This window comes from Sturnus vulgaris, chromosome 20, assembly GCF_052056855.1.
Source record: "Sturnus vulgaris isolate bStuVul1 chromosome 20, bStuVul1.hap1, whole genome shotgun sequence".
NCBI lineage: Eukaryota > Metazoa > Chordata > Aves > Passeriformes > Sturnidae > Sturnus > Sturnus vulgaris.
In genome coordinates this window covers 8,880,634-8,899,532 of record NC_142262.1, presented here as the reverse complement: position 1 = coordinate 8,899,532, position 18,899 = coordinate 8,880,634, and the positions used below count along the sequence as shown (strand labels likewise).

Sequence of the window (18,899 nt, the reverse complement as noted above, 5' to 3'; positions counted from 1 at the left end):
TTTTGTGGACTTTGGACTTGAACTAGTGTCAAGTAGAATGTTTAACAGGTGGTCTTAAATATGGATTACTCCAAGATAGAAGCACCTGTGGAAATGGATTTTCATCTGACCTAAAGGCTCCTTTGGGGACTCAGCACTATCAACATAGTTTATAATTTTTAAAACATTCTTTAAATACACCAGGGTGTGTTTTGTATATTTACACCTAATGCAAATTACCTCACAGGTGTCATGTTTTGAAGAACAGTTTCCTCCCTTGGAAATGATTGGGAGAGGAAACACATTTTACTACCTTCTTCCTGCAGTATATAATTTTGGAAAAGATTTTAACCACATAAAAATATTTCTTTCGTTTATTTTTCCTTTTAAATTGCATTAAATGGTGACCATGAAATCTTTCTTAAAGGAAATTACTGCATGAAATTACTACAATAAAAATAATTGAAGTAGGGTTTGGAGACAGCAGAGGTGACATCTACCTCTCCTTAACACAAAAGATGTGGTCTTGATTAACTAAAGTGCTCTTAAACAGTCAGGATAAGGTAAATAACTCTTATTAGCTTTTTATTTTAGGATTTTTCCATCTGTGGGCTCTCATAAAGAGGCATATTGGGGAAAAAGGTGTCATGCCCTACAGATAATCCTCCCTATTTTAGTTGTTATTTGGATAATCTTTCTTTTCACAGAACATTATCTAGGATCAGATGTTATGATTTTTCTAATTAAAGTATCACTAAGTACTTAATTACATTCTCTTCAAGGAGGCTTACATCATTCTGTCATATTTCTAAAATGAAACACAACACTGCACATTCTTCCTCAAGAGTGTAGAATGAAGTTTTGTACTTTGTATAACCTTTGAAAGTTGCATTTATTTTATACAGAAGAACTGTACAAAACTGTACAAAGAACTGGATTTTTTTTCATGCTAAAATGTATATTTTTCCAATACCTGTTACAATAATAAAGTTCCTTGAGAGAAAATACATTATATGAAGAATTCCTGTGTGTGTTTGTACATCCAGTGCCGACTGCCTCGTGGAGAGTTTATGCTTTTGTCTGTCTTTGTTCATTTCCTCTTCATTTAAAACAAGGGTGGAAAATACTGGGATAAAATTGAAGACCAATTATTTTTTCATCCTCATTTCCTCTGTAGTACAACGGGTGGGTTCTGACCCATAGGCTGCCTCCTGAATAAGGAAGAGTGTTTGTGGTAAAGGAAGTTGTAGTGATTAAAAAACTCCAAAACACCACATCTGCAGAAAATGTGTTGGTTTTAATTATTGCCAACTCATTTAAACTTAGTTTCCTCTCACTCACTTCCTTTTCCATTTAAACCTGCAAGGGAAAGCATAAACTCTAAAATGATGAAAATATTTTAAAACATCTCTACCTTAATACTGTATTTCAAAACCACTAGTGAAAGTTGGAACAAGTTCTCACATGTCAGGGAGTGGGTGTAGAGAGCTGGGGTTTGCACGTGGCAGATCTGGGACTGAAATATTCTGGTTTCTATGGAGAGAGCTGGGGTTTATACATGGCACATATGGGACTGAAATATTCTGGTTTCAGTATGGAGAGAGCTGGGGTTTATACATGGCAGATCTGGGACTGAAATATTCTGGTTTCAGTATGGAGAGCTGGGGTTTGCACATGGCAGATATGGGACTGAAATACTCATTTTTCATTGGAGCAGTTTTGTACCTCACAGGACAGTGACAGAATTTGGTCATGTGTGTAGTAATCCTGCCCAGTTCCTCTGAGCATAACTCTGAATTTATTGAATATGCTCATTGGATTTTTATTTCCAGGGTTTTGTTACCTGGAGAATCTGTTATTTGTTTTTAGTTTTATCATAATTGTATTGTAGTGGCTTTATAGTTCTCTAACTCCTGAAGATGTTTTCAATGCAGTGGTATAAATAACAGGTCTGTGACATTCATTCTGATAATGTTATTTAGATACAAATCATTAATTCCACTTCTAATTGTGTGGAGTGTAGGGTTAGAAGAGAGATTCAGGTTCCTAAATACTGATATAATATAATATAATGTTATTTTGAGTCCTGTCTGAGACCATCTAGGCAGGACTGGCAGATACTGGAGCTTTTGGTGAAGCAGTAGATGGAGCCAGGCAGGACTGTAGGGCCACAAACTGAGAGCTTCCCACAAAGCTCATTTGAATTCATTTTTATTTTTAAATTTACTTGTGTTGCTTTTCCAGTGTAGGTATTTGTTGGTACTTAAGATAAACCCCCTATTTTCTGCTCTTACTGTTCTTCCTATTACTGTTTCTTGCTGCCATAAAGGATAAATTCTTTTGTATTTTTTCCAGAGACACCAGTGCTGATTGCAATTAAATAAAAAGCTGAATGAGCTCTAAGTTACCTTTAATACATTAAAAAAAAGTAATTGTCTGGCTAGGAAGCAAATTACCTCATTGCTGTTGTAGCAGAAAGGATTGTCATGATTTTCTCTCCTGATGAGTTTTACTTTTTCCTGAACTGCCATAGTCCTTTGCTATGAGCCAGAAATTTTTTATTCATTCTTCATGTTACTGCTTCCTATCCAATAATACTTATATGGCATTTCAGCAAGTTTCCAGTTGGAATAAGAAGCCTATTGCATTTATTGTATATATTTCATAGTTTAATCTAGTTACAGGTATATGCCACTCTACAGCATTTGTAATAATAAAAACAAACCTGTCTAATTAGATCAACGAGTTGAAACTTGGATGAACTCTATTTTGCAGAGAAACAGATACTCAAAATACTGAGAAGAATATTTCTAATGCAGAATTTCTTGTACTTTCTGGAAGGTTTGAATGGGTGTAATATAGGCCAGAAAGATTTTGATCAAAGTACTTTAAATGTTATGAGAGAAACAAGAGTGAAGAACTTCTCACTTCAGTTTGAAAGCTCTAAGGAAACATTCAGTGCAGCGAATATAAAACCTTTGTGAGACGTGGAGAAAATGGAACCAGTGTGCAGTCGTTTGTGCTGCCACACCTTACACAGGGGAGCTGGAGGAAGCTGTTTGTACTCTAAATAATCTGATTTTCATTGTATGAAAGAAGCTGGTTACATGAGCTGGGCTTTACAGATGCTGAATCAAAGGCTCAGCTTGGTGGTGTTTATCTTGCAACCACAAGTCAAAAATCCCAGTCACGTGCCAGAGTCCCATTGGGAGGGGAATGGCACAGCTAAAGTGCACAAAAGGGGTAGGATTTGTTTGGCTCAGGATCTGGAAATAAACTTGATTGCATCGTGGCAATTTTCACATTTGTCTGTAAAACAAACTTCTTAAACGATGATGAAAGTGGCCTTGAGTGGTGCTGGTTCTACAGAGGAAAAGAAAGCAGATCTTAGGGCAGAGGGGAGTGCAAACATAGCACTTCCTACAGCACCTTAACTTTGTCAATGAGTTTGCAGCTATTTTCCTGTTGTGTTGCAAAGTTACATTTCCAGAGATTGTGCTCCAAATTATGGCTAAATTCAATGTAACCCATTGATTTTTCTCACTGAAATACCAGTAATTCCTAAATAATGAATTGATTTGATGATATTTTTTTTTTTCCATTCCGAAGGACTCAAAGCATTTTATGTCCTACAAGACAGTAAGAACAAAACCAGTGCTATGAGCCAAAATTCAGAGGAGTAAATTGGAGCATGCAATGGAATTATCTGTGTGGCTAGATGGGAGAAGGAGGGAATTTTGGCTAAGACTTGAAGTCAAACCCTAGAAATTACAAACAGTGATGTATAATCCAGAAAAGAGCTGTCAGGATCCAATTTAATAACACTTCTTCTGTCTGCCTTCACCTCTCCTCGTGTGTGTACAGATAATTGGTCAGACCTGTTCAGTTTTGTCTTCAAGTGTGAGGAGTTGGGATTTGAAGCAGTTGTTCTTTGCATTTCAGGGAGTGAGTCATTTAGCAAAGCACCTGGATTCAACATTTACTTTCGTTTTCTTGAATTACCAACAGCATTTATGAAATTATCAGTCTGCTCAGAAAGTAATATAAAAATGGGAAACTCTGTCCTCTGCTTCTAATTTAAATTTCAAGCTGCCAGGAAGGAGATGACTGCACTTCCTACTTGGCTGTAATTGAAAACCAGGTTTTCAGAAAAACAAATTTGAAATTCTCCTTTTTAATCTCTCACCTTTTGAAAGCTCTGTATTCTGTATCTGTTCAGCTTCACTGTGACTCTTGAAATAAACTGAGTTTCTTCTTGTGCTGTTATAGAACAGCTTGAGATGTAAAATAAAGGTAATTTTTCTTTCACCTTTTATGCAGAGTTTTGAAAAGTGTCTTTGTAAGTTAGAAAAACCTAGGATCTGCAGGAGAAGGCTAATGAGGGATTGATTAATGAATACTAGAAAGAGTTTTATTTTTAAATAAAAATCATCCTTGCAGCCCAGGATAGATGTACATCTGACATGACTTTTGCAAGTTTTTATCTTTGTGGTGTGCTGTAAAAGCATTTCTGTGAACTCTTCTAATTGATATTCAGTTTAAAAGAATTTTAGGTTAACCTTCTGAAAATATCTTAGCATTACTTAGCTGTAATATGAGGGTTAAGTTAGGATGAGGATTGAAGCTTTCCACAGTAATTTGTTGTTGTCATTGAGGAAACATTTCCTAGTTCAGAGACATTCTGGTTTATTCTTATGGGATAAGAAAATAACATTTTCTTCTTCTTCATGCTTGTTATTTTGATGGTATTTAATCATACTCTAAATTGTGATGTTTCATTGCCAGCAGTTCCCCAGCAAGATCTTCTCATGGTGTTTTTGTTCCCACATCAAAAGTATTCAACAACTGCACATGCAGAGCTCTGGCCTGACTGCTCACATCTCTCTGTGGTTTAAAGCTCTGCAAACACAGATACCTGGAAGATTTATGAATGCTTAGGCTGGGAAATAAACCAAGGAAGTTTCTCACCTGTTCTTGAACACAACTTGATTATCAGAAATAACTGTTCAGAAACACTAAAACCCAGTGGTGTTAGCTCTCAGTGGACAAACACATCCTCAGTGGGAAGCACCATCAAAATCAGGAGGAGAAATGGAGAGTTACAGTATGATGGGAATGGTATAAACAGTATCAGCTTACTTTGCATAAATCATGAAGTCCTGTGGTACCCTCAGGGTTTTGTGTAGACTTCAGGAGGAGCAAACAGCTCAGCTTTTTCCTTGTCTAATCAGATTTGTAAACATTTTGGTGTTTCTGTGAAATTGCATTAGTATGTGTCTGTGCAGATACAGGTAATATATAATCCTGCTGATACATAATGGAAGCTATTTCTGGACACCTACTGGCATAATAATATTAAAATTCATATTTAACCTGTCCACCTAGAGAACAGTATTAGATAAGGAGATATTGCTCAAATGGTTGTACAGTGCTTCAGTGACCAAATAAAATGAGGTGCCTATACTGTTCTGCCAAGAACAAAACAAATCAGAATATGCAGGGGATTTTGCTTATTTTGTATTAATTAAAAGTAATGGGGTATATTATAGGTTATGGAACTGTTGGCTGGATTGTCTGGTGTTATTCAAGTTCCAGTTTTCGTTTGCTGGAGTAAACTTTGGTTGAAATTTTGCATTCTAGATGTCTGTCTATGGAAAATTTCCTTTGAAAATTTCAACCAAAATGGTTCAAATATTCTCAAGAAGGAGGTAATTGGAAAGATGTTCCTCAGAGTTTTCCAGGGACCTTTAAAGTCTGTAACTATTTAACATTTGAACAGAACAACTGTACCATATTATCTTATGAATAAGGGGGCTAGTGAGGACTGTATAGATAATCTTAATTCTTGGAGTTGCCATGTTTTGAATGTTTATTTTGTGATAGTGTTTTGTTGCCACGTGGGTGTACAGCAGTTTAATCTGGGGGATTGATGTCATTTTGCTTTAGATTATTGGTTGCCAAGTCAGAAGAGAGCCACTGGACTCCACTGAGCGATACACTCGCTGGATCAATAACCTGACCCAGGAACAACTTCTTACACAGGTACCTTCATTTCAGCTCTGTCTGAAATTACAGCAGCAAAATAGAATAAGAGCTTTATTTGGATGGATTTTTTCAGTCATAAGCAACACTTGATAGTTTATTAAAGATTCTCATATTTAAACACGGTTTGTTCAAGAGAAGCCAAGGTTATGGTGCACATGATCATTACAGAACAATGATCTCACACTGAGTGAGAATGAAGCTTTCAGGTTTGGAGTGAGCCCTACATGTCTCACTGCTGTCTGTGTTAACTATATTTGCTTTCATGTTCTAAAATTATGGTTTTCTTTTCAAAAAGTGGATTTGAATACAAAAGGGAAAAAAAAATCTTTCTGGAGAATGATTCTTCTCCCACCCAAGGTAGTGACCACTCCTGTATCTGTTTAAATTTTGCTTAGGATCATTTTAAACCAGCAGTTCTTCAGGCATTAAACATTGGGCTCATTATGTATTGTTTGTAAGTGAGATGCATCTTGTGCAACTGAAGATGACAGCTTTGGCATAAAGAACAGTTGTTTCATTAGGCAGGAAGCCAATGCTGAACTAAAATAGAGACTAAAAGAGACTTTGGCAAAAACAAGTTAAGCTGTGGAAGAAATCAATCCAGTTTGTGGAGGAATGTTGTACAGAATATAAGAAATCTAATGGATGGTTTGCAGAAAACATCCCAGCAGGCTTTAAGATGCAAGTATTTGGGCTTGGGTTTTGGGATGTTAAAAGACATTTGGTTTTGATTTCCCTGGATTTAAGTGGTTGAAAAGATTAACATATCCTTATTTGTTAGACTTCATTATAAACTCTGTTGTGTTCCCCTAACTCCAAAAAAAAACTCGTAACAGGCCCTGCTATGGTCATTGTAACACAAGAATAATCTACAAACCTTGTTTTAAAACCACCAGTGGTATTACAGCTCCCTGTAATTCACCAAGAGAAAGTAATTACAGAAAAAGTTGCCCAAGGAATATTTGGATTTGCTTGTGAATGTGGCATTAGAAAAAATACAGATTTAAACCAGTGTGTTTATCTGACAGCAGCATCTGGATCACTGTGCTGGTGAAGAGAAAGAAAAGCTTGAGGGTGTAAAAGCTTGTCCTGCACAATCTGAAGCATTTCATCTAAATGGCCACTGGATCTTTGATGAATTCAGTGGAAAATGAACAACAAATATCCCGATTTTGAGATTATGCAAAGAAAAACCCCCTCGTTTTAATTAAGATGGGAATCAATGTGTTCTGGAAGAGATTATATAATATTGTGTTCCCAACAGTAGGATGCAAATATGAAAACCTGGGAAGTCCCTTGCAATCTTACATGCTACAAATACCTTATAAAGCTTTAATAAATGCTTTTTTTTTTTTTTTACATATAATTTAGAGTCACACAATTTACAGGTAGATTAGCAATTTTGGATCATACATTGGGGTTGGAACTAGCAGAACTTGTGGTACTTACCCATGAGGTTTAACAAAATGAGCTTTATAGATTCACACTATTTATGTGTTCCTCATTATTTTTTAACGTGCTACCTGTTCTCCACTAAGTTTAATGCAGAAACAGAAGTTCCTCAAAGACAGTAGATTTCTGAGAATTCTGTGAGTGTCTGAAGTTTTGGAGAAATTGTGCTGCAGCAGCTACAATTCACATGCTGTTAAGCACCACAGATTCCCCTTGCAGGGAGATTTTAGGTGCCCAGATATCAGACAAACTTCAGCTGTCACACAAACCTGGGCCACTTTGGCTTTTCCAGCTTTGGAGCTAAAAGGGCTGCTTGGTTTCTGTGAGCATGTGGCACTTCTGCTTTTGTAATCTTCTGATTAGAAATTCAGATGGAGTAACAAAAAAAATATTTTGCTTTTTCATACTTAAAACGGTAAGGGGCAGAGGAGGAATTGGGAGTAAAAGCCATTATTATAATCATAATAATCAGAGTATGAATCAATTATTTAAGGTTTTCCACTCACCTACCCTAATGTATCTTATGCTTATTTTGTGTATTTTTTTTTAAACTCTCTTCAGTACATAAACCCCAAAAACTGTATTGATGGGCCTGTGCTAATGGATTTGTAGAGTCTCTGAGAGGAGCAGTCTTTGAGGGAATTCAGGAAAATTTGCTTTCATTTACAGCATGTTGTCTGCAGCAGATTCCTGTAGTGAAAGCATGTTTCATTTTTTTTAGCTGTCTCTGTACTCAGTGCCCAGCTCTTTCCAGGCACTTCTGCATTTCCACACCGTGCACATGCAAATTATTTGTGCTGGAAATTGAGAAACCAAGCAACGAATTAAAAAAGGAAAAAGAGCCAATTGTCAAGATCCTGCCATGCCCTATCATAATGTTCATGTTATTGATCAAATAATATCGTGTGGCCCTGGATTGCTGTGCTGGGCAGTGCCCAAAGCCAGGTTTGGGAGCTGTGGATGGAGGCAGATGTTTGGGGAGGTGCCTTCAGACACTTGTGTGCTGAATGCTGCCTTTAAACTGCTTGAGTCAATACCAGATTTTTGGATCAAATCTCCATCCCCTGTCCTCATGCTGAGAAGATCTTTCAATACAAAATGCTGCCAGCATTTTAACTTTTCCCTTAGCCCTGGCCTCTTGATGCTTACTCATCCATTAAATGTTTCTCTAAACAATTATACTGTAACATTCCAAAGATACTTTATGGTATGCGTGAAATTTCAGAATATATACCCCAGAGAGTGTGGTGGGAGTGAGAGAGTACAAAGAGAGCATGATAATGAAAAGAAACCTACTTTTTAAAAGATCAATATTTGCTTCTTCAATGTTATCTTCTGCATAAATGACAGATGATCAAACCACACTTTTATGGGTGTACTGATATAAACCTTAAATACCCGTGTTCTGGAAGACTTGCTCTTTCTGGCCAAGAGTAAAAAAAAAAACAAATAAAAAAGGATAATTGTAACTGTTCAGTAAGTGATAGGTGCAGGAAGAAAATGAGCAAACAAATTAAGACAACTGGCTCTTTTGATGTTAAAGTAAGTGGAAAAAAATGTAGATTAAAACTATTCCAATTGGGATATCAGAGTCCAAATTGTGCTTGTAAATGTGACTGAGGTTTGATCGTGCAGCTCTTCTTTTGCACTGGAAATGTTTACTAGGCTGTGTAAAAGAAAAGTTCTGAATGGCTTTAAGGTTGGATTCATTGCACAAATATTTATGCAAGTCATTTTTAAGGACTGTTGCTGACTGTAGGTGAGAGAGCTGAGTTCATGTCCACATCTGTTAAATCACTGCTTTGGGTTAGTTTAGTCTCTCAGCCTGTGAAGTGTTCTGTTCAGCCTGAAGCACAATCCCATCTTTTCCTCCTCTAAGACATTTGCACCCCTTCACGTGGCTTGTTGTTTTAGGAAGCAGGCAGCAAACTTAGAGTGACTTGTGAGGAGACTCCTGCCAAAAGGAAAGGCCCGTGGATGATAAGGCTGGATTGTCCTGGTGTGGATAAATAACTGTGAAAAAGGCACAGTGGTTCTGGCCATTCTGTCTGTATGACTCCCTCATACCTGCTGGGCTTTGCAGGTTATCTTGGAGCTCTTGGTGTTGGATAAATGTGGAAATTGTCACAGGTGATTTGTAGTTCTTAGCAATAATCTCTGCCAACCACCTGACAGAAGAGCAATAATTAACATTTCATAGCACACACCTCTGTTCTCTAAAAGATGCCTTTTACATTTCACTGACAGCTTGAAAAGCTGTGCTCTTCTACTTACTAAGCCTCTCTATATTAGAGTTTAATTAATATTTGATAAAGTTTCATGCTACAAATCAGCATTTACTATAAATGCTCAATTTGGAAATAGTTCCAGCATTGTGGTGGAGTCAGAGCATGTAGTTCATTTTCAAGGCAAGGAGGACCTGACTGCATGGCTGGTCCTTTTCCATAAATTCAGTGCACTCAATATTCTATTATCATCATGTGGCTCAATAGGGAACTTTTTAGTGGTCAAAAGCTGGTAGGAGTAGATTGCAAGTACAATGAATTTTCCAGGTGGGCCACGGATTGAATATCTCTGGCTTACAGCAGCTGTTTTGTCTACCTGCAGACAGAAAATTCCATTTTATTAGTTCTTGGGTTGGCTGTCCATGTGTCACAACTGAAATAATAATCAAGACAGCAATTTGACAGTGGATGTATGCAATGCCTGTTGTCTGGTTATGTTAGTAAAGGCAAAAACTGGCCAGAGGGAAAGGCTTTCTTACTTAAGAATGAATAAAACATGAAAAGGCTGATTGAAATCCCCTCCACCTCCCCTCCCTCCCCCCCATCTTTGCCACTATTAATGGCTCACTTGTGTTTGTTGTCTTTCAATAAAAGGATACTCAACACTTCCTTGGGATTTTTTTGATCATTGTTTCCTCTTCCTTCACCCATATTATCTAAAAATGTGTCATTAATAGTGAAGTCCTGATGTTTTTGTGCTGAGTGAAACAGCCAAAGTTACTGGTTGGTACAGCAGATTCCAGCAGTTTGTATGGGATTGAGCCTGTACCATATAAAAAAAAAAAACCCAACTGGCTGCTTCCTTTTGTGGTTGGTTGATCCTTGTTCTCTTCTGGAGGAGAATGAACCAAAGTTTCACAAGCTTGACAGTGTTTATATTTACATGTGAAAATGCATGTCAAAGGGTTCATGGAATTCTAGAAAGTTTAATGAGAAGTGGCTTAGCCACATCTGTGAACTCAAAGCACAATTAGAACTTCCCAGTGAGGCTTTATGAAAAGGCAGCTCAGGGTCACATATTTTGAACTTAGAAACAGGTTTGCTGGAATTCAGAAATGTATACAGCTTGTGCTTTGTGTGTGTGCAGTTTTGCATGAGTTTAAAGGTGTCCCATAGGGAAAGGAGTGTTAAATAACTTGTATTTTTCCTCTTCATATCTTGCTTGATAATTTGCATGACTAAACAAGGCTGGAATGTGGCTCATAATACATATTAATGTTAAAAAGGAACAGAAATATTGTAATATAGTATAAAAGGGACTTGTGATTACAATAAGTTTGACTTTTTTCCAAAATGTTCTTGATGAATGCAGCATTACAGCATGACAGATTCTTGTATGGCAGAAAAAGCCTGATATGACTTTGATGGACATAGAAATAAAACTGGTAGAGAACAGCCATTTCTGTGTGAGCTATAATTTGTTCCAGTGTATTTTCTTGTATTTTTAGTAATTAATGATACCAATAAGAAATGCAACAGATTTGCATCCTAAATGCCATTTTTATAGAAATTTGATGTAGGAAACGGACAGGTAAAATGTAAAGGAAAACTGTCCAGGATTGAATCTTCAGAAATGCATAATTGGCTTTCCAAGTTATTATTGCCATTTATGTCTCATCAATACACTTGAAAATTACTTTGAAAAATAGGGCAAGATGTTAAAATAAATTGAAGACCCATTTGTTAATTTAGAGCTGCAGTTAAGGACATGGATGGAACTAAGTAATGACTTCCAGTTTCTGAGTGCTCCACTTCACTCTTGTTTCATCTGCCATATTTATGCAGTTGATGTGCTTGTGCTGACTTCCAAATAAACAGCCCTTAAGCTTCACTTTGAGCTTCAACATCATTGCCTTTTATAGTTGAACTATACTTTTGCTGCTTTTTGAGGGACAAAATCCACTCTTTACTTTAAAGTAATAGATAAGATATTGAAGTAGCCTTTTTTTTTTCCTTTCTAAACAAAAAGCCCACTCCAAATAGATATTTCCAACTCAGTGATGTTTATTTTTCAGTTGGTTGTCCATGTGTGAGAGCACAGAGCTGATACACCCTTTGCTTCTGTAATCTGCTTTCTTTGAATTTGAAAATCAAAATGCTGATTCCAAAAAAGAAGGGAAATATTTTTACTGTGGCTTCTACTGTAATAAAAATTATGGACTTCAAACATATTTTATCTGCAATGCAGCTCCCTCTTGTAGCTTTACACATAGGCAAAAACATTTCCTTGTCTCTTGCAACTGTGCACTGAACAGTTTTTCACTGTTATAAAAATTGTGTATGAGCCTGAGTTAAGCACATTCTATTTGATCTGTCACACTCAAGATTTTGTTCCTTAATATTTTTTTATACTGACTTCACCCTGCCATATTTGACATTTGTCTTCATGGTAGTTGTTGCTTTTCTGATTTTTTAACTACTTAAGGAAGCTGACTTTTAAAATATTTACATCCACCATATCCTCTATTAACAATCTATGTTATACTGTTATGTTTGAATTTATATTTTTCCTTTCTGTGTTGTAAAAAAAGCCAGATTCATTGTCTAATCTGACAGCATTGGAGTATTTTTCCTTAGTACAAGTGTGCCAAACTGGGACATGGGATTTTTATTCTGTTTTTACAATCTTGGCCAAATGGACTGTGATTAGAAATTCTTGAGCTGAAATTGTGCAAATAAATTACAGCGAGCTGTTGAGTGCATTAGCTTGGATCAATGCAGCAGTGAACAGCTTGTCCTTTTTCATAAAGAATGGATATTTGTGCACTCACAACAATTCCATCATCCCAAAGGTGAGTAGCACACCCAGTTCCACTGATGCCTCAAAGAAATGAAATGAAACAACACACTTTGGAGACAATACCAGAATAGGAGGTAGAATAAAGGCTGGTCTTTATTGGAGGCCTCCAAGGGCAGATATGAAAATGCCCACCCCTGCATGGGGTGAATACAGTTTGAGAAGTTTGGCAAATCAGCATAACTGACAGAAATTCCCAATTAGAGACATAAGTGATGAGGTAATTCCTCCTTGGTTCAACTTTTTTCTGAATCCTCCCCCCCTTCAGATAGGAGCTGAGCTCTGTTTATGAAAATGTGTCTCCAAGAGCTGGTTTCAACCTTGGCTCCCATAGAGCCAAGATAGGAAAGGAGCCTTGGACCCCCAGCTTGGAGCCTCTGGAATGGATTTTTTTCTGCCTGTCAGGGTAGGGAGAAGTTTTGGGGTTAGCTACAAATACAATAATAGGCTACAGAGCTGCAAATACATATGCAAAGAATATAGCAAATATATAAAAGCAAATGCTGCTGGTCAGCAGAGTAGGAAGACTTGGGAGTTCCTGCAAACTACTTTGATTTCTTCAGAGCTACAGAAACAGAAAAAGCAGATGTTACTGGACTGCTTTTTATTAGATCTATTTGGTACCATTCATTTTTGGTGTGGAGTTTACTGGAGTGGATCTGAATCATGCCTGTCAACATAAAAGATAGGTGTTCAGAAAGTTAGTATAGTAAAAGGAATTATTCTTTTCAGGTGTATAATTCCAGAGAATGCCAAGAGGTCTATATTTATTTTGGATAATTCTTTGCATACCTATACTTGTAATAATGTCTGAATGAAACAAATATAATCATATGATCAGGAATCTCAGGGTTATGGTTATTTTATGAAGTAGAAAAGACAAATTTTGGAAATTGCTTGCTGTCTAGTGAATGGTTCAAGCTGTACTTAAAATAATGTTTTAATCTTTATAACTTTGGAGGATTTATCTAGCCACAAAAGACAAAATAAGTGTGCTGTCAATAATGCAGCTTGTTAAGCTTGCTTTTTAAACTTTTTTTTTCCTTTTTTGGTTGGTTTTTGGGCATTTTAAATTTTTTTATATTGGATTTCACATAGGATACAAATGCTTCTGTCTCTGGTTTGAATTTGTCTTATCTAGTGTACACATTTTAAAGCCCCTTTGCCATGATCTGATGTTCTGTTTTAAAAGCTAATAAAACAAGATCCAAGTTTGTGCTTAATATCACCTAATAGTTTCACTGACAATTGAAATTTATTTTGAGCATGCATTCTAGAATTTTATTTTTCTGAAACCCATTGGTTTGACACTGTGTAATTTTGGGGACTTTGGGACTGTATGGGCAGATCTTACACTCTTATAATCTGTATTTTCTTTAGGGTGTTTTGCTGTTATGTTTCGTTTTTGCCATGCTCTTCCACTGCAACTTTTGGAATGGGTTATTCTGGCTGTGACAGCACTGAACAGCTTTCACTTTCTCACTTCATTCTTGGTTTCATCTCTTCACCCATATAATCTTGTCTTTCCCTGATGCTTCACAAACGAGCCACAAGTTCACCACAACCTTAATTGCCAATTCATTTTGCAAGGAGCAGATTGCTTAGCAGTTTTTAATGAAGAAATTGAAGTGTAACCACCCATAAGAAAGTAGCAGAGGAGTAGTAATCTTAATATTCAGGAGAAAACAGTTCTGTGTTCATGAAATCTCCCACAATCAAGCCTTAGAGGAAGTGTTCACCAGGTTGGCAATTGCATTTAAAAGGGTTTTTTATGTTTCTGAGAGAAACCAGACTGCCCAAGTGCTCACACACTTTTACACACTTCTTTTGGAGCACTGCCAGGTGATACTGAACCCAAGCTAGCAAGAAGCAAATGAACTGTCACAGCATTTACAGCTGGGAAACTGCAGGGAAATCTCAGCTCTGTTATCACAGAAGCCAGAAGGAGAGATAAAGTCATTGCTGTGGCCCTGGATATAGTGTAGACACTAAAAGAGGCATGTTTAGCTTTATGTTCTGGGTGTTCTGTTCCTTCTGTGCATTTCCTGAGTATTTCAGCTGAAGGAGAAAAGTTGGGGTTTTTTTATCCCCTAGTGTTGTCCTGTATGCAGCCAACAGTCAACCTCTGCTTTGTGCAAGAGTCAGTTGAGCAAGCCTTACCACATCGTGTTCCAGCCCTGGAAAAGTGTCTGGGAATTACACTGGCAAGGACTGACTGCCCTTGTGATTTGTTCTTTAATTATTTCTCCTTCCATTCTTCAGCTTCTCCTGCTCAGGAAGGGCCCCATTGCTAATGAGGGCTGCAGACAGGCTGATGTGCATCTCCCTTTTTCCTTTCTCCTCTCCCTTTTTAGCCAGGCCTAGTGACCATCTAAAATTGTGGCTGTCCCCCCAGAGTTTTAGCCATACCTTTCATACTGGCACTCTTCTACTATAAATAAATAAATAAGTCTGTGATTGTGAAATGAAAATAAATTGGAAACCACTTCAGATGTTTGACAGTCTTAGAACCTGTGATGGCTCACTTGAAAGAGCAGGGAAGTGGAGGTTTCAGGTGGCAGTGCTGCTAAGCTGTCCTCAAACGTGTTTCTTCTCTGAACTGAAATTCAGGTCGTTCTGAATGTGTCCATTTGTACATCTGCATCCTCACTTTTTTAGGGCCGAGATGTTTGAGTTGAGGTTTGTTGTACTTGGCATGAATCAAGCAGTCAGAGGGATCACAGCTACCTCTCAGGGAGGTTGCTACCTCCACCAGTGGGCTGGTGCCCAGTTTCTCTCCAATATTTGAAAATAATGTATTATCTCAACTGCCAGCATTTATTTGGCCACCTGACTAGAAAGGAATAACCAGCACCCTCAGTTTTTCCTACCTACCCCGAATTCTGTTTTAACGGCATCTTTCAGAAGAATGCAAATCGTAACCTAGAAGCCAAACTTCAGCGTCAGATTTCGCGTTCAAAAAGAAAAAAAAAAAAAGAAAAACACAAACCCAACAGCCTTTGGAGTCAGTAGGAGAGATTTTTTGTGTGTGTCATAAAATTATTCATAGCTGTGCAGAGCAGATGTTGACAATTAGGAGAGAACAGAGGCTGGTCTGTGGTCTCTGTTTCACGTGGGTAGATGAAGGCTCGAGGCAGCGGCGATTTCCTGTCAGCACGAGCAGGTCCTGGGGGCTGCAGCCCAGTCCAAGGGTACAAAGTCACTTTTGTGTGGCCTTGGTTGTGTCCCTGGGCTGAAACAATAATGGTGCTAGAAGGCTCAGTGTTCTGGTCTGAGACATCTATGCCCATTGATACAAAATTACGGCTTGAAAGCTTTTTATGGATTTTGTGTTTCTTCACTAGATGTTTGCCTCCTCCTTTTAGCAAGTGCAGAACAGCTGACCCTTTCATTTACTGCAGTAATTGCCACTGTGTCATGTCACATTTCAATTCTTTTAGCTTCTTGAACCATATTTAAAGCACAATCCCTCCCAAATTTGAATGTATTTTTACACAGTAACTTAAATGGGACCAATTTCCTGCAAATTAAAAATGATGAAGTTTTAGCCTTTTACTTTCAGTATTAGCCTTTTACTTTACTTTTTTCTACAAAATTCTGATGGTTGCAGGTGACATGGGGCACTTCTGCTGTTGACAGCACTGCTTGGCATACTCGTGTAAACAGGAATTTCCCAGCAGTTAAAGGAATTTTCACTGTAGCTCATTTAGTCTCTTAATTGAATGGGCTTGTTGAAGTAATGATGGTGTTGGTGCCATATTCAATGAATTCCCATTTTCCTCTTTGCTGGTAGAGCTGTATAAATAATCATATATTAGTGATGGGAAATTAGAAACGTTTTTGTCTGCAAAGAAGAACTTCTGATCTTCAAGTTTAGCAGGTGCAGGCAGTGCTGGAGAAATCCTCCCTGGTCCTTTGGGAGGCCATGGTCAGAGGAGAATGAGCAAAGCCAGCTTAGTGGAAGGAGAGGAAACTTTGTGGACCTGGTTGCTATTCAGGGTCAGAGAGATGGTTTGTAGAATTTGAAACAAAAAAAAACATTCTGGTGTTCTGCCATATATTAAATTCACTCTTTCATGGCTTTTATAAGCAAGCTGTAGCCATGGAATGTGAGCACATTAATGTCAAGTTCCAGTGATTGGGTCTGTCATCCTGCTGCTCTGTACAATGGAGGATGCTATTGAACACAAATAGAGCATTGATAAAATGACAAAATCAAAGCATAAAAATATTTCTTAAATGGCTGAAACAGTATCTGTAGTAAATACATGTTTTGTTATTCAGGAACAAGAAATTATTTTCTGTCTGACAGGATAGCATGCATTTCACTGCTGCCTGAGAACTGGGTCCCTGTGATAAGAATCTGTGGCTCAAAGCTTGGGTTGCTTGGCTTTTTTTTTTTTTTTCTTTTTTTCATCAAGTAGGTAACGTGAATAATTTTAGAATAAAGAGGAAGGAAGAAATTACATGCCTCAGTAGCAAGCATGTGTTCTCTGATACTTTAGTTTCAAGTTCTGTATTGAGGAGAGGTGAAGTCCAAAATCGCCTTTTATAGCAGGATACCAGGTGCGAGCAGTGAGACACAGAACTCAATTCAACTTTCTCTTCAGTGAAAATTGTAACACAGCTTCAGCCCTGCTGGCAAACTGCCACTGCTGTGGCGGGGCTTGTGTTAATTTGGTAGAAATCATATCTAAGAAGCGCTCAGAATAAATTTTTAGTCTGAAAGATGCCAGTGCATCCAGGACTGGAAGTCCTGGTGAAGAACTCTTGGAGCAGCCCCAGCCAGGGCACTGACACTGAGCCCTCTAAAGGCAGGACAATTAAGGATTGGTAATTAACAGTTGCTGTGTAAAGTTTCCTGTGTCAGACCGCATACTCAGAATGGGTAATGCCGAGGTATTTACCTGCAAATTACCTGAAAACTGTCCATTGTTTCACTCTGATCGTGTCTCAATAGCCAAGTATTTGCTGGCCAAGTGAGAATCTTTCCAAAATTACAAGTAGAATTCCAAGCTGAAGAGTTGTTTTGCAGGAAGGCAATCTGATTTATGTTCCCCCCACTGTGACACTGGACTTATTGTTGTTGTTGTCTGTAGAAGTTTGGATGAACGGCCTGAAGTAGAATCTTTTCTCAGCTCTGACCTCTTACCAGAGAGCTTCATAAACACAACCAATAAATTTTACAAGGAAATAAACTTCTTTCTAAAACCAAGCTGTGAAGCTATTGCTTCACATATTCTGAAAGTTGTTTGAATTTCCATTTGGGATTTGAAATATTTGGTTAATTTTTTTCCTGGCTACTTCGGTGATTGTAGAATGTAGAAATGTCACCACCATCAGCAAACCAAAATTTTTACTGTCTGTTTTTAATGATAATATAAATAACAGGCTTTGGCTTTTTTTAACTTCTGTCAAACCCTTTTTTAAAGCAGAAGTATTTTATTTGGACTCAAGATCTGTGACTATCCATAATCATGTGTGAGCAACTGGCAAAGAGAAGTAACTTTTCTACCTTTTACAAAAACCAGAGCCTTATTCAGGCACACTTTTCATAATTACCTTCTAAAATGGATTTTAGTTCTGCCTGTCTGAATTTGGGATGCTTTACCAAGGAATTGTCTTGCCATGCTCTGTTGGGCAGATGTGTGTTTGTACTGCCATTAAGTGCTGTTAAATATTTGCTGTTATTTCAGGGCTTCTCATTGTCAGGAATTTACTAATAAAGAGGGCTCTGGATTTTATACCTGTCCCCATATAGGCTGTGTATGCAAATCTTGTGCCATTTATAGTGGTTTACACACCAGCTGGTTTAATTTTGGGCATCTTTTGACCACAACTTTACATTTGTTGCTGTTAATGAATTTTTAAATATTGCATTTAGGAAAAGCGCTTCTTCTTAATGTTTTTGGGCAATGTTACAGGGCTGGCACGGATTCATTTCAAATACACTCCTGGTAGATGTGTTTATATTAGCATGAAAATTTAATGCATGTTTGGGTTTTGTTTTTGAAGAGAAAATACGTAAATGTTGCTTTCGTATTTGTAATTTATCTTGACAACTACTACTTGAGCTCTGCTGTTATTCTTTCCTCCTTTACCAGTCCTCAAGCCTTTAAATTTGATCTTTTAAGTGGATATGTGTAGGTTTTTATGGAAATTTGTATGTACACAGCTGCTAGAAAAGAGAGCATGTGCCTGTGAAAAATGACTGATTACCAAATAAGCCTCCCAAACTGAAGTCTGGAAAAAATAGGACTTTCCAGGCAGGCTAGAGGTTTATTGGGAAGGAAGAAAGCAAGGCAGTTTGAGTACTTTGCACAGCTGTTTTAACAGAGTTA

At 37.6% G+C, this 18,899-nt stretch overlaps 1 protein-coding gene across 2 annotated transcripts in view; it reads left to right on the top strand.

Moving 5' to 3' along the window:
* QTGAL (queuosine-tRNA galactosyltransferase) overlaps positions 1-18,899 on the top strand; it is a 106,213-nt gene that overhangs the window by 23,452 nt on the left and 63,862 nt on the right. For both annotated transcript variants that reach the window (XM_088176453.1, XM_014885043.2), the window contains one exon: positions 5,926-6,021. In XM_088176453.1, the coding sequence (XP_088032579.1) occupies positions 5,926-6,021 (96 nt within the window). The remainder of the gene's footprint in view (positions 1-5,925; positions 6,022-18,899) is intronic.